This window comes from Pantherophis guttatus, chromosome 13 (assembly GCF_059756535.1).
Source record: "Pantherophis guttatus breed Tessera chromosome 13, ASM5975653v1, whole genome shotgun sequence".
Taxonomy (NCBI): Eukaryota; Metazoa; Chordata; class Lepidosauria; order Squamata; family Colubridae; genus Pantherophis; species Pantherophis guttatus.
Genome location: NC_142075.1, coordinates 10210218 through 10237629, shown reverse-complemented (window position 1 = coordinate 10237629; position 27412 = coordinate 10210218). Strand labels below are relative to the sequence as shown.

Below are 27412 nucleotides of genomic sequence, written 5' to 3'. Positions count from 1 at the left end.
CACACAACCATCCAGGTGCTCCAGATGATAGGGAATGTAATCTATTCTCCCTCTTATGTACATTCAGCCTTCGGAAATCCAGGGTTAAAGATTTACCCATTGAATATTGCCCTTCTTCCTCCCTCTCCCCCAATCACACATACTAAAAGGCGAGACATTCCCCTTCCCCCCTTTTTTATGGTAAATCTCCTAAATGGGCAAGGGGGTTGACTTGCAAAGCAGCGAGATGTCACCCACACTAAGTGTTAGAACAAGATATCACAGGATGAAATCATCCACCGAAATGTATGGGCTGAACTGCAGCCAAAGCTTTAGAGGACTAAACGAGTTTAAACTTCTTCAAGTCTGCCCTGCTTGAGTGTGTGTGTGTGTGTGTGTGTGTGTCTTATGTGTGTGAGAACTTTTCCATTATTCCTGCAGGAAATGATCCGTGCCTCAAGAGAAAAGGGCATTTCCGAAGCCTGGGTCTTCAAAACATTCTAATCCATTTCTTCATTGCGTAAATACAGTTCATAAAACACGTTGGTGCGCTTTCTCCGCATGGCAAATTATACACTTTCTGTGCTGTTCTTTCACAATTCTTCTGTAATTGATCCCGGCTTGATCATTTGGCAGCTGATGAGGACGGGGGCTAGTTTTCAAAGCGCCCCCACCCACCGCCAGACAAAAGAAAGCACAAAGAAATTTGCATGGATTGCTAATCCTTTAGCTGCTTTCTCTCCCTCTTCCAAGACCAGGGCTGGCAGTGGCTGGCTTGCTTGTTCTCTCTCTCTCTCTCTCTGGCTGCCTGAGCAAGCAGAAAAGCATCACTAGCCAAGAGGAGGGAGGCTGGAGGGGAGGCGCAAGGGAGGCGACGTCATCCCGAAGGCAGGACTGCAGCATCTCCGGACCCGCCTGTTAGCAAGTGAGACGGCAGCCAACCACAGCCTGCGTCCAACCCAAAATGGCCTTTGAACTCTCCACCAACTTCCTGCTGAGGGTTTTTTTTTCAAAGAAAAAAAAAAAAGTACACAGTGCAATGCAGTATGTGTCTGTCAGCCTCTGCGGCACAAAGGAACAGCCATTTTGTGACAATCCAGCCCTGCAGTGAAAATGCCTAATGCTTTTTTTCCTTTTCGTTCTCCTCCATTCTCATTCTCCACTGCCCTGAGAGAGAAACAGCTGGCATCGGGCAGAACGTCAGCAATCCTCAATTCTCCAAACCTCACCCTCTTCCTCCTCCTCGTGCCTGCCTTGGTCTTCGCCTCCCGCTTTAAATAATCCTCTCCTTTGTGCTGCAAGGGTTGCTTCATAAAATGGCTGCCACTGGCTGAGCATTTAGTGGGAGCCAGGGCTGCGTGAATGTGAAGGTGGCAGAGGAAAAGGCTTGCAGGAGACTATCCCAAGGACCTCAATTGGGAGACAAGCATGCATTTAGCAGCCATTGTCTCAAGGCATCGTTCCACAATGGGTGGAGAAGCAGCCAAAAACAGAAGACCTTATCCTTGATATAACCCGAAGGGAAGAGTCCTTATCATCTTATGCTTGGCCCAATCCAAGGCATCTGACCCAACACTGTTTATTATGGCATAGGCCAGGCCAGTCATGCTAACTGCAAATCCATACAGAATTCAGACTTAAGAGGTGAAAAAATATGTTTTGGGGTGAGAATGAGAATGCAGTCGGAGGGGAGGGAGGAATGCTTGAATACAATCTCTAGCCCAAACTTTTACAGAAATATGGAGAGGCCAGTACTTGCAATATCTGAAGTTTATATATTTCTAGCAGAAGCTCCTTATTTACAGAACCCCTTTGCTATGACAATACATGTGGGCATCCTTGTCCTTGCTTTTCGGAGGTGAAAAATCTTCGTTTTAAGAAGAACTTTGATTAATGCACCAAGACGCAGCACGCTCACAAGCCCAGCCCATTGGGGGTGCGCCCCTTGCACGGGCTGCACAAATAATTTAAAATTTTAATTCAGGGTTGCCTTTCTGCTCTTCAACGTTACCATGTTTCCATTGTGCATTTTATACTGTAACCCCCTCAGAAAAAGCACTGCTAGAAAGTGATGTAGAAATGCAAATCCATTAATGGTACAAATGTATTTGTGTGGCTTTAATGAAGCATCCTAAAAACAGCTCCTTTTGAGTGGGGGCTTTGCATCCTTTTTTTAAAGGACTTGGTACATTCCATCTTGAACATGAATTCTGTTTTAGAAGAAAAGCAATGGCATTTTTTTAATAAACTCAACATCCTTGGTGGACTATCTCAGATGTTTCGCTTGCAACACCTAAAGTATCTTTCTGCCATATTTAAACTTAAGTGAAAAGGCTTGGTCATGGCTCTTGTTATTTAAAATTAACTCTTTTTTTCTAATCCTGGAAGATTGTTTTAAATAAAACAATCTTCCAGGATTAGAAAAAAAAGAGTTAATTTTGACCATTTGTAACATACCAGGTTGTAGATCAGAGGTGTCAAACTCACAAGACACATTGTGATCACGTGACGTATCCCAACTTTTTCCCCCCTTCGCTAAACCGGGGGTGGACGTGGCCAGCACGTGATGCATGTGGCTTGGAGGGGGGAGACATGCGAGTTTGACACTCCTGTTGTAGATGAACATGGATGTGAAGCTCACTTCAGCAAGCTATATTTTTTTTCCATTAGTCCTATTTGAATAATAAGGGGTAATTCCAGGCACCATTAGCCAGAGTTATCCTTTGAAGCTGTGAAGTGGGGGGGGGGGGGAGGAGGTTAATGAAACTTTTACTTCAATAAAGCATACCTGATCTAAATACTCCCAGGAAGGATGGCTTCTTTGGACAATGGATGTTTGTGTTTATAAGCAAATGGGAGGCACTTAGAATGGCATTTTTTGACAGTGAGGAAGAAAAAGTTTTTCCCCCTAAAATTTACCATTTGTTACACCCATCTTTTAAGTGACTCTGGCTCCCACCCAACTTCACACCCATCTCAAACAAATGATGTCACAAATGGATTAGGTGCTTACAGGCAGGAAGTTTCCAATGCAATGTACACAGAACTTCCAGGATGTCTTGATAAAACAATTTCTTCACAAACACAACTTTTAACTTCCCCCACCCACTAAAAAAAAAAGGTTCATTTTACACAGTCTGAAGAGTAGTTGCAGTTCGGAAAACAAGCTTTACAACAGAAACTTTCAAGCAAGGCTGAGTTATGCTTTCACAGTTCATGTGAACTGTGTGCTGCTAATATAATGAGTGTCTTATTTTAATTCAGTTGGGTGTTAACATTTTGCTTGATGTAGTACTCCTTTATTACCAAGAAAGCAAAACTTCAAGTGTGGATGCTATGCAAATAATATACCCAAGAGAATAGAGGGGGGGGGAGGGAGAAAGGTAAAAGGGCTGGTTAAATTAATCTCTTTTCATTCAACTCAGTCCTGTTGTTTACAATAGATAGCTGTTCTCATCAGTGTTGAATATCTTCCTTCAATTTGTAAAAAAATAATAATAATAATTATGTTCTTTTAATGTAGATATTGGCATGCTAATTTCAAAACCAACTTTTTAACAATGTCAGCAATTTGACTTTTACCACTGTCTTTTGGAGTTGAGCTTCAAAGATCTGAAAATTATGCAATAAAAAACACAAAACAAACCAAGTTCCTTTTTGTCTTTTTCTGAGAATCAAAGCAGCTTCTCCAGCATCCAAAAATCATGGGTCAATTCCATATAGAAGATTTTAAAATTTAAGTGCCCTCTTCCATTGTATTTTTTACATCAAAGGCTTTCCTGGCAAAAGGCATTATTTCAAATAGTAATGTATATAATGCATTGAGAAACAGACCTCATAAAGTATCATGTGTATTTTATAATTATAAAAATATTCAAAACCTGAAAAGGGATATCAATAACAAGCCAGGAAAAGATCAATAAACACATTGCAAAAATATTAAAAATCCTCATAACTATTAGTTTCCATCAAAGTATGGTCAATATAATATTAAAAAACCCCAATAAATGTCCTTCTGCTTCCCTTATAAATATCAGCATACATATATTCAGCAACAAAATATGCATTTAAAATAGACATGCACAGAACCTAAGATTCCAAAAAATTATGTCTTAAGATAACATCTTTTTGTAAAATATAAGCAAACCCTATCAATGAGAAAGCTTGGAAACACAGTATCAAAATATCCTAAAATGCTGAAATAGTATCAAAGTTCCTTATCCCGAACTGAATATACAAGCAAAGAGGATCAAGCAAACACACATATTCTTTTTTTTTATTTTAAAATAAACATTTTTTCATTCATAAAACTTTCTGTAGTTTCTGATTTACAAATACCATCAGGCTTCTATCAGGCCTTCAACTTGAAGTTTAAACTCCACAAATTCTTCAAAGAAAAAAATCCCTTGTATATAAAATGGTGCAATGCAGCAGTGGGAACAAGGTCATTTTTCACAGCACAAAACCCCTCAAAAAGCAACATTTAGCAGCTGAAACTGCATAATATACAGGGTTCCATCTGTGTAAAGGTGCTTTACTTTTTAAGTAGAGCTTGGGGCCTTTCAGTCACACCACAAGTTTCAGAAATTGTTATCAAAAAAAAAAAAAAAACAGGGTGTGGCATATTAGCAGTCTCAAGGTCATTTCATAAGAAAAGAATCAAAAGCACTGAAATGTATTTATTTCTATTATCAATGATGGTAAGTCAAAGCTGTCAAAAGGTTAACAGTTGCTCAGAATAATTTAAAAAAAAATAAAAGTTGAGAGATCATACCTCGATGCATGGCTGTGGACTGAACCCTCCTCTCCTTGGCTTTTTTCCGTATTTCTCAACATCTTTCAATTCTTAAAATGTTAAGGGAAAGGTGGAAGGACGGCTGGAGTCCTGTGCCCAGGTATTTACTGTCAAAAGTTGAAAGAAAGGTAAGCTCCCACTTTTGCTTCTGAGGGTTCAACAGCAAGAACAAAAAATCCCGACGCTGCGAAGCTTTCTTAGAACAATAATACAGAAGGGGGACATCAGCACGGTAAAAACAAATAAAAATATTTATCTTTAAAAAAAAAAAAAGACATGCGAAGGAAACACAGCCCTGGGGAGCATCCTACAAAACTTTCCCGAAGTAACCCTGGAAGCAAGTATTCTCGGTATTTTATTGCGTCATTCCAGGATCGTTGAAAATCGGTCGAAAGGGAAAAAGAAAAAGAAAAAAAAAACCGAAAAAAGGGGGCAAAATCCCCCCTAAAAAAATGATAATCATCGCCCACCTACCTGAGCCAGGCTCCAACGCCAGCCCCAACCCGGTTTCTAGTCGTGGGAAAACATTCGCTTCCGAACGTTCCAAACGCAACGCAGGAAAAAAAAAGAAAGAAATCCGCTTTCTTTTTTTAAAAAAAAAAATAACACATCCGAAATTAATCCATACGATCCCGCAATTGTTTAATCGCCACCGGCAATCATTAAAAGCCGTAAAGGAATATTTTAAAAAAAAAAAAAAAAGGGAGAGGGAAGAAAAAAAAAAAAGATCCGGAGGAAAAAGCTCATTAAGAGAGCGCACAAAAATGGAGGTACGCCATGGCTTCCAAGCTGGGAAAAACAACGACCTGGGCTGTTTCTTTCTACCCAGGCGAAGGGAGAGGGAAAAAAAGAGTCCCCCCCCAAAGCTCCTTTTTCTGCCCGAAAAACGCGCGATCCCCCTCGCACCGGCCTCCACAAGAGACCAGGGGCCGCAGGAGCCCCTTGAGGACGCCCAAAAGTTACACAAAGTTGCGCAAAAGTGGCGGAGAGGGGGGAAAAAAAAGGCAGGAGGCTCAGCGCGCTCTCCAAGGCACAGCCGCCATCTAGAGCTTTCTTCCCAGCTCTGAGCTCTGCCTTTGATTGACACTCTCTACATTTACCCCACAACTCAGGTGATGTACCATAGACCCACCCCTTCATTTCCACCCAAAAAAAAAAGAAAAGAAAAGAAAAAGGGAGCCTCCATCTAAAGGGAGCTTACTCCCCATCACTACTATCTCCAGCCAACTCCCATCTGTGGAGGGGGCAACTTAACTCCATCTGGTTCAGACACCCTTTCTAAGCCAAAAGAGAAATTATTGGTTGCTTTTGTTGGAAAAGGGCTGGCTTATATTTATGCCCTTGGATTAAAATTACTTCCTCCCTGGACAGGAAGTTGTGGCACAAAGGGCCATTTTGGTGGAAGGAAAGTGGGACTTGGGGCTCCTGGATTAGCGTTGGTAGGGTACATGGGTTGGCAAGCACCCCAATGGGTAATTCCAGTAGAAGTCATCTCTTCAATGGTTCTACTTGGTTATGGCAATCTGTTGGTTCTAAGCCATTAATTGTGGGAGAATTCCAAATAGAAACAAAAGTTTTATGTATCAGCCCCTCAAAACTCAATGGCGCCTCCCTAGTGGTTCCATCTGGAAGGGGCAAAATCAGATCCATTGTGTTTAGGTCATCTGGTACCAAGGTAGTTGTTAAATAAATCCATGTCAACTGGTCTACATAAAGACCATAAACTGATCTTGGGATGTAGCTGAATTATAATGATTTTTCCGCACATGCGGAACCTCAGCGCCAAATATCAATATTAGCAAAACCGCTTCCAACTCATGAGCAAAAATAAAACAAGCATTCCGTCTTCAACCATTTCCATACTTGGAAGTTTTAGGGTTTTATCATGACCCCTAATATCTGGACAAAGATATTGATCTAGAGCGAGAGACAATCAAAATGAATCACAAATTCTACTATTTATAGTAGCCATCATTTGTCATTTCTCCATATTTTTTCAGTCCAAAAAAAGGTCCAAATCACTCTAAGTGAACAATCCGATAGCAAAGTACTTAACACAGTTGCCCAATTAGAGATTTGGGAAGAGGTCAATTAATACCATTATTCATACCAGTTTTTAAAACCAAATTAGATATACAAGAAATTCCATTAGCCTAGAATTAAGCCACCAATGAAGCAAACAAACACATCAAAAGATGGCATAAATGGCCAACCATCCATTTACTTCAAAAGCATGATTACTCCTGTCAATAAAGTCAACATCACACATTCATTTTGTATTTTAGATACATTCCCATCAATATTTTTTATACATCAGTATGTCACTAAAATGAATCTTGTATGCATCAATTGGAATGGAAAGTTTAAAAGATTTTAGTAAATGTAGTAAAAATGGTAAGATTAATTTTTATGGAGAACATAAGACAACTGAATTAAAGATTTTGGCTAAGTTCTTTATCCAACTCTTAATGAACTGGAGCATCAATGTAGCAACACCATGAATGCTTTGGACACTTGTATCAACAGTAAACCAAATAGTATTGTTATATATGATCAAACCCACATACAACAACGAGGAAATAGAAGAATACAAGTATTCTGAAAAGCAGGTGTCAGTTTTTAGGTACATGAACATTAAACCAGCCTTAGAAAGGTCCAGACCACAGCGCCCATCCATAGATCCACAGAAAACACATCATTAGATTTGTACCATTCTAAGAATTGCACCAATTCACAGATGTGAACTATGCCCATCTTCATTTAACCAATATTAAGAGAACATGTAACTGACATTTACAAGCAGTAATAAGAATCATAATACAGAACTCTCTTAAATTGATAATCTTACTGAAAAGGCAAACTGAGGAATCGTTTATAAAGTTTTGAAATAGTTGGTGAAAGTATTGAACTCATTCAATAATCAAACTGTTCTTATTAATACCAACAAATCATATAAGATTGTTTCAGCCCAAAAGATGACAAACAAGAATAAATATGAAAAAAATACTTTTATTTAAATAGCAATGCACTTGAGCCAATTAAATAAGGGACAGACATTTTTATACATCCCTGTTTGCAAAATTTGATCAGCCCCTTCCAGCCCTTCATCCCCAACTGAATGCTAATCCCAAGAGCCTGGAAACACAGATTTTTTAAAAATAAAAACAATATAAAATTACAATTAGCTCAAATTTTCTGTAGATTAGACAATCGTGGTCCATGTTAAAGAATCCCTTTCTTGGAAGGGCATACTCAGCAATCATGCACTAGTTCATTTTCTGAACCTCTCAGCAGTGGAGCTGCCATCTTGATTTGGAAATCGTTGTCTCCCTTTGAGTTTCTTCCTTTCTCTGGATTCTTTATAAAAAAATTAAAAGAAAATGCTGTTGGAATGCAGGTAATTTTATCCTTAAATTTAAAATAATCAACATTTTTAACTCATATCTGAGCATATTTGAAAATATTTTCAACACATTGTAAAAAGCTAAATCAATATCAAGATTAATACTATTGAACAAGTAGTAATATTTTAACAATATTAATGTCAGTGCATTTCCCTGCTTTCTGTTGAAAGTAGAATCTAGCTTAGAAAAACTCCAAAGCAAACAGGTATGACTTCTGGAATTTCAATGGGCAACATAAAAGCAAAATGGAGGCTTCAATGTTAGAAAACATATTACTTTGGCAAGCAATGTAGCACTACTAGAGAAACCAATAGATAGCTCTCCTGCTGAAGATGTAACAGGTGTCCAAAAGAAAAGCCTAAGGAAAATTACTAAACAAGTAATGTTTTCAGAAAATAGAACTGATTGTATTCAAAGTTATCTCAGTTTATTTCTAATAGAACTGATTGTATTCAAAGTTATCTCAGTTTATTTCTAATACAAGATTCTTTTATTCTGGTTTATGTAAGCAAAAACTGAGAAAACTATTTAGACTTTTATAAAATTCCTAATAATAAATTATCTTATTCTCCCAAAGTATGACTTACCACCTGAAAGTTACATTATTTCAGGTTCAATTTTATGTGGACAAGTAGCTTAGCTTGTTTAATCAAAATGATATTGTAGCCTCATTATTTTTTGTCCCTTCTTAACCATAATTTAATTATCCCCATCTGATTTCACTCTAGGGGCAGGATCCAACAGATGAAGCAGCATCAAATATGCTTATTTGAAGGGAGGAGATTTTCTGTGGAATACCTAACAATTACTGAAGAATTTCAGCAGATCTGCCAAAATCAATGTCTAAACCTATTTCAAGTCAAAGTCAACATTTTCTTGAAATTGGGTTTCCAAAAAAAGCTTCAGAAATGAAGAAATTTCTTTCTCGCAAAGCACCAGCAAAACATATTGATCCCTAAAAACTATGAGGGATAAAACTTTAGGGAATGGTTTATTCATGATGCATTTCGAATGTAGCTATCAAATAAAAAAATGGGAAGCTAGGGATGGAGAATCCATAGTGATTGGTTCAAGAACATGTCATCCCTTGATTGATTATATCAAGAACCTCCCATTTTCTTACCACTACCCACTATTACATTGTACTGTATATGCAGCAGCATAGCATAAACTCAAGCCACCATTTTGCTGCAACCAAGTATCTTAAAGGCACCTTGGATTCCTTGCATCAACTTTAATTATTCTCCTCATCCCATGGTAATATATAAATTATTTTCAATTGTTTCAAACAAAAAAATATTGACAAAATAGATATGTTAAATTTAAATTCATCCAAGTCAAAACTATTCAGTTTTTGCAATGACTAGAAATCCAGCAAAATGTTTGATGGTAACAAAAGCAGATCAAAGGTGAAGAAGAAAAACCCCTACCTAAAAAGTAAAGTTGAGAATACTTGATGGTTTCTGTTATTATTCCAAAGACTATATAGCATATGCCAATGATTTAATAGAGTCCAACCACAAAAATATTCAACTGAAGCTGTTTTAAATATAATTATCAACAGAAATATATTACTTATATTCTATATTTGGGTACAATCCAATTGAAGGGCCTGTACCACAAATGACACTGCATCCATTCTACTTCTATGAAAACACCACAATCCAGAGATATGTTAACAAACTGGACTCTCAAATGTATCAGATACACATTAATAAACTGGACATCTCCGACATAAATAATTACAAAATTTTGAATAGTTGTCATTTTCCATTTTTAAGGTGAATTTAACTAGCATTTTCCCATAACTCAGTTGTATTAATCCAAAAGGAAATGACAGAAGTGATCATTTTCTACAAAAACAATGTACAGGTTTTTACTTTAGAAACCTCAATGGTTCAACAGATTGTATAACAAGTAATAACAGAATAAACATGTCAGGACACATTATACAAATTCATTTCTATTGAACTCCACAAGTTTTTGATTGTGTAAAATATTATTTCATAAATTATACCCTTAATACTTAAATTTTATAATTTGCCAGGTATGCTGATAATGCAATACTGAGTTAATTCCATATATTAATACTGATATAGTACTGCATCAATATTTAAAGCTTTTGTTCAATAAATGAACAATAGTATGATTGGTGATATGAGTAAAAGATTCAAAATTAATCATTTAAATGGACATCACCAGGTATTCTAAGCTGTATTTAATATGCAATTTCCTAAAAATGAGATCATCTAAATCCCAATTATTTGCTGCTTAGAAAATCTGACAATTTTAAGAATTTCAGAATTTTAATTAGCCCAAAGTAGCATTTTTAGAAACGATACTAAGGTTCAAGTTTAATTCTTATTACCACTTTTGCAAAGTACTGAGATAAACACTCATTTAGGTTCTCCCAGTAGTTGCTGAAGAATTATGGGTGTCATAGGATGTTCTTCAGTAAGGAACAGACTGAGAAATAGGCAGCAAGCAAACAAGGTTTTCCCAAAGAGATTTTATACTACTGAAACTCCTGTGTCTGCATCCTTTGACTGGGAAAAATGGTGCATTGTAGAGCAACTATTTTTGAACCAAAATACCTCAAATGGGCTAATTTACAGACTGAGTCCAAAACCTGGAACCCATGGATTGAAATTTGACAAATTTTATAAAACATTTATGACATAAAAATTATCATAAAACATTTTATTACATAATACAAAACTTTATGAAATATTTCCTTTGATCAACTCCTGTTGTTTCTTTGTGCTATACAGTTCAATATGGGCTACTTTCAAGGCAGATACAGTTTGGAAAATCTCCCAGAAATTTTAAGAATTTTTCTGGAACATTAGAAGTTCTGCCATTTTTGAAGGCATTGAGAAATCTGGTAAAGAAGTACCTCTGGAACGATAACCCAATGGGGGCAGGTGAAAGTCAAAAAGAGGAAGAAATATGGAGGAATAAGAAGAAGAAAATAAACACTGATTTGTGTTTTTAAGGATTATCTATTCCCATTTTAACAGTTCTGTTGGATGAAAGACACGGTCTTACTATTTATTAATTTAGTTTATTATATTTTGTCACTACTGTATAGATGTGTATGCACTCCAATCATGTGAATTTTTTGGTTAAGGAACCAACGTTTCTCATCTTAACCTTCACTTTTTTGTAAGCATCCCTACAAATGAACTGCTTACAAGGGAATACAGCACACATATTTTAAGATACACTTCACTCACATCAACTACCTAAGATCTGGCCAGTGCTCTATGATTGCTGGTTGTTTACCACAGTTAAAATATGACTAAAAATTCATGGTAAATATGTTTTGGGGACTGCATGCCAAAAAGTAAGACTACTGCCATATGGGACTTAATTCATATTAACATTTGTTTGTAAAATAGTGGTTATAGAATTCTGGAATAACAAATAAAAAGCATTTATGATAGAATCTCAGCATTCAAATTAATCAGAATGCAATGTGAACCTGTAACATGAAACCATTATTATCTTGGTAAGTTATTGTTTAAACCTATTTCAGTTAAACAGAAAGGGATATTTAGAAAATAAACACCTTTTACTTGAAGGTGCATATAAAATATTTCCATTTTTCATCACTGGTTTCTCTTGTCCTTTTTAATGTGTTGTCCCATAAAACTATCATACAGTCAAATTTTTTGCATTTTCAAACATTTCTAGTTCTTGTTTTGTTTGTAGCATGCTATATTAATGTGTAAAAGTCATATATCTAATTATTACATGGTTTGGATCATCCTGAGTTAGAATCTCCAACAAAATTATTAATCAAGGGAGATATGCTATTATAAATTATACTTCATATTTATAATTCCAGATCTATTCCTGAGTTTATCCTGCTAAGTTCAATGGTACTTTCAAATAAGCTGTTTTTTGTAATGAAATAGAGAGTTTGGGATACTGTGGCTTTCAAGGTGTTGTTGTTCAAATAGAATTCCCACCAAGCCAAATAGCAAAGCTCAATGTGAAAGCTGCTAAAATTGCAGTTTAGCAATATTTGGAAGACTGGGTATTCCTCTCCTATGTCTTAAACCTTTTCAGACGTAGCATCCTGTTGTTAAGCAAATAAAGCTTAACTTTCTGTACAAAAACTCTGCTAAATCAACTAAGTTGGTTTGTCTAAAGTATTGTTTTGCAGTTAGTGCTCTCCATATTATTGAAGGTATAGTCACCACTGTATTTTAACTGCCAACCAATGGCAACTGGGTGGAGTAAGGCTGATCTGAACAATGCAATATATAGAACTGTTGTTCTCAATTGCGAGGTGCAGAAGAATTCTAGTTAAGAGTAGGGTAAAGCACTGAAATGTTTAAGTCTTCAAATTTACCATAAATAATAAATATCTCAACAGAATGCCTGAACATTACCCTTCTTGCGATTTTTTTAAAGGGTTGAGAACTGCTTACATGGAGTATGAGTTCATCACATAACAATATACTAATTCAGATGCAGGATTTTGGAGGAATTACCCAACTTGGCTTTCTGAGCATAGTTAATCACTCCAGAAAAATGTTTACTGAACAGAACATACTGAAGTAGCTACTGCACTCAAATGCTATCCTTCAATGAGGTGACCTGATTTATAAAGAATTTTCTTAGAATCCAAATATACACACACCAGTGATAATTCTGTCTCATAGCACGTTAAACATATACCCTAAAACACGAGCATAATTTTTGATCAACAGGTTTTGTTGACCAAAGGAAAATATAGCACAATTTTTTTAAACCTTGTATTAAATAACATGGTCTTGCTTCTAACGCTGAATAATTTTAGAAAACCAGCTAGTATATTTTTACAAAATGTCCGTTATTACAGTGATAGTGTTATAGAACTTTTATATGATCAGATATGCCACATTCTAAAAAGTAGGAGCTTTACATTCTATGTATCTCAATGAATGTTAAAATTTATTTCCAGCCCCATGCAATAGGATAATTATAAGTTACCCAGGAGATGCTAGAACAGACCTTTCAACAATTTTAAACAGGTGATAGACTATAAGTTAGATATCTAATTACTTTCAAAATTAACTTGTTCAAGTGATTGTACAATCAACAGAAGCAGGTAATGCTTTTCTTGGAGCAAACTACTTTAAACCAAAAATTGGCATACTATATATGAAAAAAAAGGCAGTCACTAAAAAAGACATGTATTGATAAAGAGGGTTAAGCGGACTCCTCATCAATATGGTAGATTCAGAGGTATATTTTTATTATGCTATCTGGAAAATTGTTAAAACAATTTTCCTAATGATAGAGTAATTTCCTCCAAGAATATTATGGATTGCTTTTTTAAAAATTATCCTGGAAACATGGCTCATTTAATTAATAGAGTTTTGTAATTTTAGATCTTTTCTACAAAACATGCTAAAACACAGTTACAAAAGCACATAGTAATATACTGAGGTAGCAACTTACCAGTACACCATACAGAATCAGGTATTTTATGGAATCAGTTCAATGTACCTGAAGAGAAAAATTAAATATCTTTTGTTTAATAAATTAAATATATCACCAATAAAATCCTATCTACATGTATTCAGAAAAAAATTGTGATTTCATTGAATGCTCTTAGTATACTAAGATTATGTTCAAGACTAAAGCATAACGTTGCTGCCTGTTTTCTCAAGCAGACTTACTACTTTATGCATTATGAATCCAATGTACAATAGGCTTTTTTTGTGAAAGCCTGTGAGTATTACGTTTTAGGGCTTTCTTATTTTACCCTTCTCCTATCATGCTATCTAGCAACAGAAAAAAAATTATCACACATCAATCCCACGTACCACTACTACAATAATGACTACTCATAGGGCAGCCCTAGGGAAGGTCCCACTACCTTTATACTGTAGTCTTTCCTTAACATGAGGAGAACCCAACGGTTCTTTGGACAATAACAAAGTATAAACATGAATAGATTATGAATGTCATGTGCTGTGTAAGTATTGGGACTATTTTTTTTTCATAGAAATGTCTTTTAAAGTAAGTTGCACCTAGACTTTAAATACAACCAATCAATATTTAAATATTTTAAAATGCACATTTAGGTAATCAATTCAGATTTATTAGGTGCGTATCCCAACTTTTGTACAGAAACCCAAGGGAGAGTATTTAAGAACTCATTCCTACTTGTTTTCTCTGGAGTAGGTTGGGCTGGAGGTAGGTTCTCTGGAGTAGGTTGGGCTGAGAATGAGATTGGCCCAAAACCACCCAATGAGCAATGGAGGTTAAAATCTCCAATTTCTAGTCCAACACCTTAATCACAATACCATACCAATTCTGTAAATTGAATATTTTAAAAATTTTAAGTTTTGTAACAGAATAAATTTTTTAAGGGGAAAAGTCAAGGAAGCTAATCAAAGTTATTATTAACCAAATATAGGTCTAATGTTATACAACACTATTTGACATCTTTCAAAATCCAGAATGAATTTAATAAACCTGTTATCATTGTTGCTAAATTCTAAATTTAACAAGATTGTTAAAATTCCAAGAATAATCTTGGAACTGCCATATGTATTAGACGAAAAGTACCAGAATTCTTAAAGTGACATAGTAACTAATAATTCTGGAAACTGTAAACTATTTGCAAACATATTTGCAAGCTTCAGAAGTCTCCAAGATGAAACATTCTATCTACAATTTTGAAACTTAGTATGGAAGATAGGAAGCTGATACATGTTGGGAAGATGATAAACTTTTGAATTTCTCAGCTACTTAGGTATTTAGCATCTGATCACCTAATTTCCTTCATGTAATTTCATTCAATAATGGGGGGGGGGGGAAATTCACATATTACTAGACATGTTCAGGCAATACTCTAATGAGGTACCTCTATTTGTTCACAAAATATGTATATGTTTTCAATTTGCAAACAATTCTAATTTTCATAAATTAGTGTAGCAAAGTCAATTCTGGATTTACTTAACAGATGGATTTTCATTACGGTTCCATATCATTTTCCTAGGCATATTTTCTCTGAAGCAAATCCCACCAAACATTTTGGGATACATTTTCGTATAACTGCAAATTTAACAGCCTTTCTTTTTTGGGAGGTGGTGATGACGTGATGGTTGCCTTTACATTCCATCATTTTAACTTTAGAGATTGAAATATTTTATTAGTCTGACCTCACCATGTAGTGGACTATATAATACATTTCAGAAGAAACACACTACAGGTACATGATTTTTCAAAAATACAGAGTCCAGATTTTCATACCGTTCTTTTTTAGCATTGACACATTCATAACCTTCCCAATAAACAGAATTTGTTATGCTATCAACTAGTGAATGCTATAAACATCAACATTTCATACACTGATACTTATCCTCAATTAGAGCACGGAAAACGCGCTTAAGTGTTAGATGTTTTTTAATGCCACAATACTTGCCAAGGGAATTAATTTAGAATACTATAATGATTCACAATTCTAAAGAGATTTAGGTGAGATCTAAGATTTTCCAATTTCCTTGAATCTAGAGTAGTCTGAATGACTAAACTAATGCACTAACGTCGCTTTGATTCTTGACATTGAAATTTCCTGTTGCCCCTTTTACAACATTCATTACAGTGGTATAGAAATTATACTTAATTTACAGGAAAAAAAATACAAGTTGTTTTACAATGGAATTTTGTCAAAAATAAAGAAAATATGCCAAAGTCATCATCAATTAAAATGATGAAACTTAATGTTTCAACATATCTGGTGCAGTAGCAGGAAAATTTAAATTTAAATGTTCCTTCATTCTATCCTGAATGTGCAATGTGCATGTTCTAGAACACTGAAAAGGACAAAAGAGGGTAAAAATATATTACCTATTCTCAAAATTTATTCTAGGTCTATAAGGTTTGTCCTAAAAATGACACAAGGGATGATATTTTGTCAGTTTTATGTTCACTATTAAAACCATGTAAACAGAAATGCAATCTAATCTATTATCCTTGGTAGTAATTATTTACTTGTAAAATAAAGGATTGCATTATTTTTATCAGCATTTTATATTTAATAATTTACTATATTTCTACTTCTCTATTCCATTTCCAGATAGCTCATATGGCAAATATGATAAATAGTCAGATTCAACATTTGAAGGTAACGTCTTAAATTGATAAATGGTCACTCAGTTTAAATAACTTAAAAGGACTGGATTTTAGTAAAAACGGGGGGGGGGGGAATCTAAACAACCAGTAATATAAGTTTGATCAATTTCTAAGCAAAACATGCATTTTGTTTTAAGAACCTCTATTTTTTAATTTTTCAAGTATTAACCAGTTGAGAACCAAAACTCTGTGAATGAATTCTATCATCTCTTTTCTGTGTTCATACTTAACAATATCTTGTATCAACAGTCAATTACTGTTCAAAGTTGGATTATGCAAAGGAAAATGTATCTAGGTGTATTATAAGATAAATTTTGCATTAAGCAAATGACTGTGTGAACAAAATTTGCTTCATCAGGATGACCTTCAGGTTTTAATGTAAAATTTAATAAATAAATTGATGCAACAGATAAGTGGGATTGTAGAAACCATCAACTGGATAATTGGAAGTATCACAGTGTTTAGGAAAATAGACGAAGTTTACTTAAAATTTCAACACGTCTATGAAAATTAAAGATAACTTTAAATTTAATATGAGCTACTCAATGAGCATTTGTTTTATGATAGCAGAGTAATCATTTTCAAATATTGTTAATTTCATCTCTAGTGCTAAAAATATTAAGAGTTATAATATTTAACAATTATAATGAGTTCGTAGTAATATTGAAAATACTTTATTTTTAAGGTTTAGAAGGGTATTCCAAATTGCAAGCAAAGATTCTGTTAAAGACATAAAGGCTAGAAAGAAACCAAGATGTAAAAGATCTTCATTATTCAAATAAGAATAAATTAAAAAATACCTGAAACAGCTAATATGTTCTCCTTTAGCTCCATCTGGATCCTTCTAGTTATTAGAAGTCAGGGAAATCTTTAAAAAAGAAAATATATATAAAGTATACATATATATGTACATGTTTGTGTCAAAAATGGCATTCAACATAGACACCAAAAGACTTAAAGCAGAAAAACTACAGAAAAGTCCTCAAACACATAAATGTGTGCATCTCTCTCTCTCTCTCTCTCTCTCTCTCTCTCTCTCTCTCTCTCTCTCTCTGTGTGTGTGTGTGTGTGTGTGTGTGTATTTCTACATATTTATAATGCACATTTTGGATTTAAGTTGATCATCCCTTTGGTGCAAGTATTACGACTACTTTTCTCATTTGATACGAAACTTGATCATAATGTATTTTAAAATGAAAGTAATTTACTTGTATGTAAGTTGCCTAGGCAAGTTTCAATTGGAAGCTTACATTCTCTAATACAGGTTTATAGGAGATATGCACCAGTAAGATCAATAGGACCTTATCAAAAATTCACCAATTTTTTTCAACTTTAATCAAATAAATTAAATATAATCATAATGAAGTTTCATTTTTTTTTCTTTTTAGGGTAAATATTTTATATATAAGGGACACATTTCTTCAAAGCTGAGAAACAAAATGAGTTAATTCTTACCTACAAAAAATTCTGGGCAGCTCTTATAAGCCATCTGTTATTGAGATGTCAAATATTCATAGAACACCTAAAGAAAAATATATTTAGATTAATCAAACATGTATTCTCTTAATATTTGCAGATACCTATTAAATAAAATACTTAAAATTATGTCAGTGCTATCTATAAAGTTAAGCACTATTTTTTAAAGTTTCTCAGGCTATAAAAAATTATTTCTGTACAAGTTTTCTGCTTAATGCAATCTTTTTTTATCATCTCTTAAGAAAGACACAACAGAAGTGTCATAACAAAGACTATCCCAAAACCAAGTCATGCAACTGCAACTATGAAAAAGTCAAACATATTTAGATTCCTCTTATTCTCAAGGTTACACACATTTAAATATACTTCTACTGTTCGAAGCGATGGAATTACATTATCTTAACTGAGATTTCACCTGAGATAATTTTATAAAGCCGTTTTGAAAGTTAAGTTTTTTATAATCCACAGAAGGATCCAAATTTTTCTCTCACTTTAATCTCATTTTCTGTAAAATAAATAATTTTAAAAAATCTTGGCCATTTTTAACTGTTGGCTTTATTACAATTTTTCAATCATACAAAAAGACTTTCAAATCCATAATCATAACTTTAAAGTTTCAGTGAAACCTCAGAGCTACTTATTCTATATAGAATGTTTAAATACATGCTTCACAACAGCTTTTGATTGATTAATCAGGTAAAGCCACATCTCCAAAGGATTGTAAAATATTTGCTAATATTATAAAAATATACCAAATGGTTGCTACATGCCAGAACTTTATCTGGTAAACTTTTAACAGTACAAAGTCTAAGAAATATTACATATTGATCCAGAAGGAAAATAAACACATTAAGACAAATTAATTAACACAACCATTTTAAAAATGGACAGCCTATCATCCAAATTTCATTTTAACAGTTAAGTTCCAAACATTAAGGCTGAAACCAACAAAAAATAACAAAGCATTTTAAGCTTTTACTTTCGCTTAATGAAGGTTTAATGATTAAATTTGCATGAGAAAAATGTCAGAAAATTCAAACTTCAAATGCAACACATCACAAAGACACATTCTCCAACTTTTAAACTGTTTTCATGTATACTTCATTACCAATTGCTAGTTCTTTTTAACTCATCAACTCTAGTTACAATTTAGCTTACTCAATTAGATAACTGGCATACTTCTAAAAGATGCACGTATTTAAAGAACCTCATATGTTTCATCCTAAACTTTCACTAGAATCTTTCATTTTGGATAAATCTTTCTTTAGTTTTGTTATCAACGACCAAAAAAAAAAAAAAATCTCATTGCAAATTGTTTCAACATACCTAGTTGAGAAAGAGTTAAATGCCAACACCCAAATACAGAAAAACAAATTTGTTTGGAGAGAAAGAGGCAGCCATGGCGTCTTTTGTTCTTACAAGAAGGAGGAAAAAAATAAATAAAACAGGGCTCTTTTCCTCTTTCAATCACAATGGAGGACTGCGAGTCTTTAAAGAATTGGATACTTTTTGTCGCAGACATCCTGTATACGGAATCACAGTATACCTTCCATTTCCCTGCTCCAAGTATTTTAAGAGGGTGTTGTCCCAATTTGCTGCAGACCCCCCACCCTCTGTAGCTCCATAGCAAACTACCCTCAGATTACCTGCCCTTCAGTTATTCTAAGAAAAAAATACAGAAATCCAGCACCCAGACCTTGCAAATCTGTATGGGGAAGAATTGTATGGACCCCATTGATATTTAGGAAAAGGGGGGGTGTCATATAATCCCTAGATTTCTGCTGGTAGGGTGGAGGAGAAAAAGAAAGGAGGAAAACTGCAGTTCAATGGCGGCTCTGGTTTGACATCAACCTCCTTGATATGTCAGGCTTTTTGCTGCGCCTAACCAGCAATCTCTTACCCGGAACCCCCCCCCAATTCAAAACTGTGGTGGGGGGGGGGTTCCTCTCTTAAAACAAAAAAGGAACAAGAGGGCGTTTTAACAGCCTCTTTTACCACGGATGGGGAAAGAAAGGCAAAGCTTTAAGTCCACATTACGTTTTTCATTCCATGTAACATTCCCCCCCCCTTTCAAAAAAGAAAAAAAAAAGAAAAATTCGTTTTAGGAGCATCCACACCCACAAATGTGGACTTTTCAACAAAACCCATGAAGGGCAACAAGGAATCCCACCTCGTCGCCAGCATCGATCCTTCTTTCTTCTAATTAGTCCTTCTACAACCCCCCCATCACACAACACACACACTAAATTTGGGGGGGGGGCACCCCGAGACTGTGGGAAAAGGGGGCTCCCCGGATTTCTACCAGAAAAAAACCCCAAAACTCCAATCCGAGGAAGAAGAGGCGGCTTCTTTTCTTCCCTTGGAAGCGCGGGCTCCTTATTCCTAACGGCGGGGAAGCCTCGGCGACCCGAGTCTAGTTTGGGGGGGGACGGGGAGCCGCTCTTGCTTTCGAGGCGTTCGGGTCGGGGGTCTTTTTTTCCACACACACACACCCCCCACAGACACCAAGACGGGAGTCGGGCAAAAAAGCCGGGTTTTTGCCGACTTTCTTCCCTCCACACACCCGCCCGCCCGCCCTCTCTCCGGCGGCTCCAAGGACATCTTGTTTTCCTCCTCAAGGACAAAGAGACAATGGCGGAGGGCGTCGGCAGAGACGGAGGAGAAGGACATGGCAGGGCGGCAGCCGAGGCGATACTCACCGTCCTGAGGGTGAGGGAAGAAGCCAGGCGAGTCGAGCGGAGGCATCCCCTCCCGCAGGGAGGGACGGCGGGCGGCGGGAGAGCCGAGGCTGCCTTGCCGCAGAGGTTTGGCTCTCGGGTCCGCCTCAACCGGGACAGGATACCCTCCACCACCCCACAAGCTCGGGGACCCCGGGCCGGCGGACACCCCCCTCGACCCCTGAGGCCGCTTTCGGCCCGGGAAGTTTGGCGGGAGAGGCACCCCCAAAAACGGAGGTGGGGGGGCAGTAAAAAGCCGCAGCCGCTCGCGAAGCAGCCGTCCGCCCGGCCATCTTGCGCCGTGTGCGAGCGAGTGTGTGAGGGAAGCCTCTGCCTGTCTTTGCCGTCTCTCCGCGAAGCTTCCCTCCCCTCCCCCACCCCGCGCCCCTGCCCAGACTCCCAAAATGGCCGCCCTCGCTCCCTCAGCCACTACTGCGGCAGGGAGGGAGAGGGGGGGCGGGGCCGGCGCGCGCCTCGGCTTCCTCTCCGCCGCGCCTGCGCCCGGGCCGCCTCCCTATTGGCTCGCCTTCCTCCAGAAACCTATTGGCCGCCTTTCCTGGCTCGAGCTCGCGCTACGCCTGTCCCCAGGCTACGGCTCGCTATTGGCTCGCCTTTCTCTCTCTCTCTTTTCTCTCTCTCTCTCTCTCTCTCGCGCTGTGTTTTCTTTCCCCCCCCCGCTCCACCTCCCTCCGCCCATGCGTTTCGTCGTTTTGTGCACCAGCGGCGTTTCCACTCCCCCCTCCCTCTTTTTTTTTTTTTTTTTTTAAACCAACTGCATTGAGCTGGCTGCCACGAACGCGTAACGGGCTCCCATTGGTCCGCGGGCAGCTGATCTCGCGCTCTCTTCTTCCCCGCAGCTGTTGCCCCGCCCTTCGGATGACGACATGCCTCTTCAAGGTGGAGCCCTCCTCCCTCAAAATAATGGGGGAGGGGGGGGACAATCTGGCGTCGCTGATTGGTGGAGGACCTTAAAGCGGGACCAGCGTCCCCTCCCACGAGGATTCCGCCTAGATGCGCCCTACAAACTCTTGTGGATGCTCCACTCCATTGGCGGTTGTGTATTGACGCACCCACAACCCTTCAAATAGTTGATGGGTTGTGGGTCATCAAGTCTGTTGACTTGAGATGGACCTTCTCCAGCAACATCTGTCCCCAACCTGGTCCTCCTTCTGGTCCTCCAATGTTGTCTCTCTCCATCACTTGAGTCCGTCCATCTTGCTTCTATGGCCATCCTCTTCTGGTTTTCCAGTTTTCCCAAACATCATGGACTTCTCAAGGGGGCTAGGTCTTTGCATTGGTTGGCTTGAATGGTTATGTACCGTCAAGTCATTCCTGACTCCTGATCATCTGGAGAAATAGAACTCTAGGAGGATCTGTGCCCAACCTGGTCCTCCTTCTGGTCCTCCAATGTTGTCTCTCTCCATCACTTGGGTCCATCCACCTTGTTTCTCTGACCATCCTCTTCTGCTCTTCCAATTTTTACAAGCATGATGGACTTCTCAAGGGAGCTAGGTCTTTGCATTGGTTGGCTGAATGGTTGTTGTTGTTAGTTGCAAAGTCGTGTCCAACCCATCCCGACCCCATGGACAACGTTCCTCCAGGCCTTCCTGTCCTCTACCATCCTCTGGAGTCCATTTAAGCTCACGCCAACTGCTTCAGTGACTCCATCCAGCCACCTTGTTCTCTGCCGTCCCGTTCTTTTGCCCTCAATCTTTCCCAGCATTAGGCTTTTCTCCAATGAGTCCTTTCTTCTCATTAGGTGGCCAAAGTATTTGAGTTTTATCTTCAGGATCTGGCCACCTAAAGAGCAGTCAGGGTTGATCTCCTCTAGGACTGACCGGTTTGATCGCCTTGCAGTCCAAGGGATTCACAGGAGTCTTCTCCATCACCATAGTCCAAAGGCCTCAATTCTTTGGCGCTCAGCCTTCCTTATTAAATACTAAATACATAAATACTGCATATCAAAGTCCATTGTGCATATAACCACAGTTCCTGTATTGAACCTCTCCCTACATAGTTCAAAGACCTCAGTTCTTTGGCGCTCAGCCTTCCTTATGGTCCAACTTTCACAGCCATATATTGCAACTGGGAACACCATATGGACTAGAAGACCTCCAAGATCCCTTCTAACTCTGTTATTCTGTAGTCTAAGGCTATACGTCCCAGCAAAATAGACCTTTGTTAACTAATGAAGATGGCTATTGCAAACTATTTCGTCTACCATCTTTTGATGTTAGCAGGAGATTCTAGAAGGCCCCATTTTTCTTTCTAGTAAGAATGCAAGCTGTATTTCTACCCTCTGAAGGAAGGCTAGGAAGTCTTGTATGGAATCAACCAACCCATTTGAAAAGTGGGAAGCAAGAAAAAGAACACGATGCCAACATATTACGGGTCACAGACGACCGAATACATTCATTAAAGTGCAAGGTCATCTTCCAAGATGAGATTTCCTATTAAAGGAAACTCTTAAACCCCACACCCATGGTCACAGAGGTCTTGGAAAAGCCACTGTGACTCAGCTACAGTGGAATTACATCTCTCTCCCATCATCATTTGCAAAAGACAAGTTAATCATTTGTGAAGCTATCAATATCCGAGTCAATATTTTCCAGGCCATTCTGCAAAACGAAGGCTACATTCACACGATAGATTAAACCCCAAAAGTAGTATGCCAGGTTCAGGGGTAGGCTTCAAAAATTTTAGCAAGGGGTTCTCCGGCCATTTGCTGGGTGAGTGTGGCCATAATGGGTGTGGCCTAGTCAGCCTCCTGCACCATGGTGAGGGCCATTTTTGCCCTCCCCGGGTTCTAGAGGCTTTCCTCGAGCCTCTGGGAAGGCAAAAATGGCCTCCCCAGGCTCTGGAGGCTCTCTGAAGGCTGGAAATGGACATGTTTTCCCGATCTTCCGATAGGCCTGTTTTTCGCCCTCCCCGAGCCTCCGTCCACACTCTGCATTTACTTGCATCCAAAACAGGCCGTGTGGGGACTCCTGGGAGGGGCGGGGTGGGTAGGGCGGGACCAGCCAGGAGTGGGATTTGGGGGTTCTCCAAACTGCACAGAATCTTATCTAGAGGTTCTTCCGAACCCCAGCAAACCCACAGCAGCCCACCCCTGGCCATGTTCTTTTACCGTCCTTTTACAGAATAACAGTGTATTTAGTCAGGGTGCTATGCAGGAGCCCAAAAAAAAAAAAAGAGGATCAATTCAAATATGTGAGCACCTTAACCTGATAGTGATAATTTATGGACCAAGGGGGACAATAAGCAAGAAGGCTAGGAGCAAACAAATCATGGAAAATTCTTCTACTGTAATTTTCACTAATCTTTGGCTGTAGACTTATCCCATTGTGATTGACTATGGTTTCTTTTATTCACTGAGTATGGAAAAGATGAACTCAAGGTTGACTCAGCCTTCCATCCTTCCGAAATGGCTAAAATGAGGAGCCAGATTGTGGAGGGCAATAGGCTGACTCTGTAAACCGCTTAGAGAGGGTCGTAAAGCACTGTGAAGCGGTATATAAGTCTAAGTCCTATTGCTAATTGAAATCCTGCTGAGTTTATTAGCTATGCATCCTCTACACAACGATAAAACACATTTCAGGGGTTTGTTCTATGGCGCAATAAATACGTTGCTGATTTAACTGGGTTTCTTAATTTGCAAAGTTCCCAAAACTCTTCTGGATAAATTGTAGCAACAGCCTGAAGGTTTTTTGTTTTTTTTTTCTTTCACTGTACAGTATGTTGAAATCCAAAGAGGAAACTCAAGGCTGCAGCCTGCTGAATGCAGAACTGAGATGCTAAAGTGTGTCAGAGGTTCTCCGTTTTGAAAAACGGATTATTCTTTTTACATAGCACTTAGGTTTGGGTGTCAGCTGCCAACACACAGTAATTTTTTAAAAACAACCTACTCAAGAAGAGTGCACTTAGTTTGTTGTGTAGCTAACAGGGATGCTCTTGTCCTTCGATTCTCAGATAGAGAAAGGTTAGCCTTTACTCTCTAACACAAGAAAGCCTTGTGAATTTGCCCTGGAACTGAAATATTCTAGCTGCAGTGCGCTAGGTGGTATATAGTTTCTCAACAGAGGATATATATATTTGTAAAAGTGGTGGGATGGAATAAAAGCTATTCTTGTGTTAATAATCTCTGACAGGAGACCGAATCTTTGAGGGGGAAAAAAAATGACTATATATTTTAACTATTTGGTTGCTGCAAATTACAATAAGAAAGACATTGAAATACTGCAAAAACTTCAGTCTAGCTTTTCTCAGGATTCAAATTTGATCCTGAAGAAGTTGCTGAGGTGTACCAGTGGAATGCCAGCCTTAAGAGACCTCCATCTATTCTTGCTCTAATCAGAATATTTCCAGTATTATTCATGCTTGCTGTATGTTATCAATCAATTACTGTCTGGTTCAGTTCTGCAACCCAACAAGACAGACACAGACTTCAGAGGATGATTAGAACTGCAGAAAAAACAATGGCTACCAACCTGCCTTCCATGGAGAACCTGTATACTGCACGAGTCAAAAAGAGGGCTGTGAAAATATCTACAGACCCCTAGCATCCTGGACATAAATTGTTTCAACTCCTACCCTCAAAACGACGCTATAGAGCACTGCACACCAGAACAACTAGACACAAGGACAGTTTTTTCCCGAATGCCATCACTCTGCTAAACAAATAATTCCCTCAACACTGTCAAACTAGTTACTAAGTCTGCACTACTATTAATTTTCTCATCGTTCCCATCACCCATCTCCTTTCACTTATGACTGCATGACTGTAACTTTGTTGCTTGTATCCTTATGATTTATATTGATATTGATTGTTTCCTGATTGCTTATTTGTACCCTATGACTATCATTAAATGTTGTACCTTATGATTCTTGACGAATGTATCTTGTCTTTTTATGTACACTGAGAGCATATGCACCAAAGACAAATTCTTTGTGTGCCCAATCACACTTGGCCAATAAAGAATTCTATTCTATTCTATTCTATTCTATTCTATTCATTCTACAGCTACAGTACATATAATAGTATGTTTTTCTCCTTCTGTTTCCATGAATTGCATAAAATGGTGGGTTTTACAGCCCCATCATAATAAATGTGAGGTTTCGATGATGAACTTCAATATACTTCATTGTAGAAAATAATGGCAAAAAAAAATCATTTTTGCCATAAAGGGGTCAGGTGGCTACAGAGATATAAGGCTCTTCTTTACAATTCACCAACCGTGGTTTAGAGATGTACCAGTATATTAAGAGGACATCTCCTGATGGGGTAATCTCATCGTTTTTTAAAAAAAAATCCATTAAGATGCAATTATCTTAGCATATTTATATACATTTCAATTTATATGGCTGCCCATCTCAAATTCATGATTGTGGGTACCGAAAACCATTTTAAACTAAGAAGAAATTTCCTGACAGTTAGAACAATTAACCAGTGAAACTCCAGAAGTTGTGAATGCTCCAATGCTGGAAGTTTTAAAGAAGATATTGGATAACCATTTGATGGTTAAACCATTAAAATTAAATATACTGTATACCAGAAGTCTTCAAACTTGGCAGCTTTAAGACTTGTGGACTTCAACTCCCAGAAATCTGGGAGTTGAAGTCCACAAGTCTTAAAGTGCCAAGTTTGAAAACCTGTGCTGCATACCAACAGATATGTTGCCTATATTGAGGTAAAAAGATTAGCAACAACTCAATACAACATATCTGGATTCCTAACCCTGGTTTTTGAGGCCTTACAAAAAGCCAGCAGCATCAACACCTATCTAATCTTTACGCTGTTTTGCAAAAATTTCACAATCTTTTAATACATGTATATGTGCAAGTGAGAGGCAGAGAGAGAAAGAGAGAAAACTTTACTCAAATTATTAGGAGAATGCCTGATTATTTTCAACATAGATCACCCTGTCCTTGAATGGCTGGTGGACTGGGCATTAACATTTGAACTACGATAAGTCCATGTATTTTCCATACGCTAAATAAAAAAAATAAATTAGTAGACTGGCTTAAAATCTTACTCTGATAAAATGGCATTCACCAGAATAGCAACAAGGACAACAGAATACACCGGGACAGTCGTCTAAAATTAACACATTAATTTAGTCATCTAATCTGCACACATTAATATCTAAAGCAAGGATGAAAATTGCCTATGGTGACTTATGCAGTTTAGCCACTGCATTTCTCCGTCCTTTACAAAATGAAGTTGTAGCATGGTTAATCTATAGCCTACTTGAAAGACTGGCAGTTCATCAAAGGATGTGGTTTTTATTCTATATTTCTTCTTCACTAACTTTTTAAGAAATCACAAATGGGCAAATTCAACTATATGCAACACTCCAATTTTATAAATAAGATAATGGTTATTGGAAATGTTTTCTGCACCCGATGTACGTTACCGAATGAAGCATTTCTGTGCAATTCTGATTATTTTTTCCTTAATTATAAACCTGTTTCTCAACATAAGTCCACACCCTCCTCTAATTGTCTTGTACCAAGAGAAACAAGAGACACGTATGATCTATAAAGCTTCAAAGCAAGTCCTAACAGGCTGGAGTTTTGTTTTGTTTTGTTTTGTTTTTGGCTAAACTGAACAGCTGGATAAGCCCTTTCTAGCAAGATGAAACCTGACTTTCCATCTAGCCATCTATAGCCTCAGCTTGAGCTTAATCAAAATGTCAATATGAAACCTAGCATAGCTAGCAACAGGATGAAACATATGAAAACATAGGTAAAACAGTAAGTGGGGGGGGGGAAACCCAAGTAAATCACCAGTAACAAAAATAACCTAAACTGCCAAACCCCACCAATGACAAGCTATTATTAATTGCTACCATAGAATAGAATAGAATAGAATAGAATAGAATAGAATAGAATAGAATAGAATA

At 37.6% G+C, this 27412-nt stretch overlaps 1 protein-coding gene and 1 long non-coding RNA gene across 4 annotated transcripts in view; both read right to left on the bottom strand.

Annotated features, from left to right (window-relative positions):
• The window catches only part of CHD2 (chromodomain helicase DNA binding protein 2), a 69541-nt gene extending 63520 nt beyond the window's left edge, over window positions 1-6021 (bottom strand). Inside the window, exons 1-2 of one of the 3 annotated variants that reach the window (XM_087877794.1) lie at window positions 5249-6021; window positions 4754-4881 (exon numbers count right to left, since the gene is read on the bottom strand). In XM_087877794.1, coding sequence (XP_087733920.1) covers window positions 4754-4815 — 62 coding nt within the window. In that variant the 5' untranslated portion in view covers window positions 4816-4881; window positions 5249-6021. The remainder of the gene's footprint in view (window positions 1-4753; window positions 4882-5248) is intronic. The other 2 variants (XM_034424728.3, XM_087877795.1) reach the window with 2 other exon arrangements.
• Window positions 6022-7763: 1742 nt separating this feature from the next.
• Window positions 7764-21336, bottom strand: LOC148112155 (uncharacterized). Its single transcript, XR_015729746.1, has 5 exons — window positions 20493-21336; window positions 17773-17839; window positions 17118-17185; window positions 13633-13680; window positions 7764-8131 (listed from the first exon to the last, which is right to left on the bottom strand). It is a non-coding gene; the product is annotated as an uncharacterized LOC148112155 (long non-coding RNA).
• Window positions 21337-27412: the final 6076 nt, after the last annotated feature.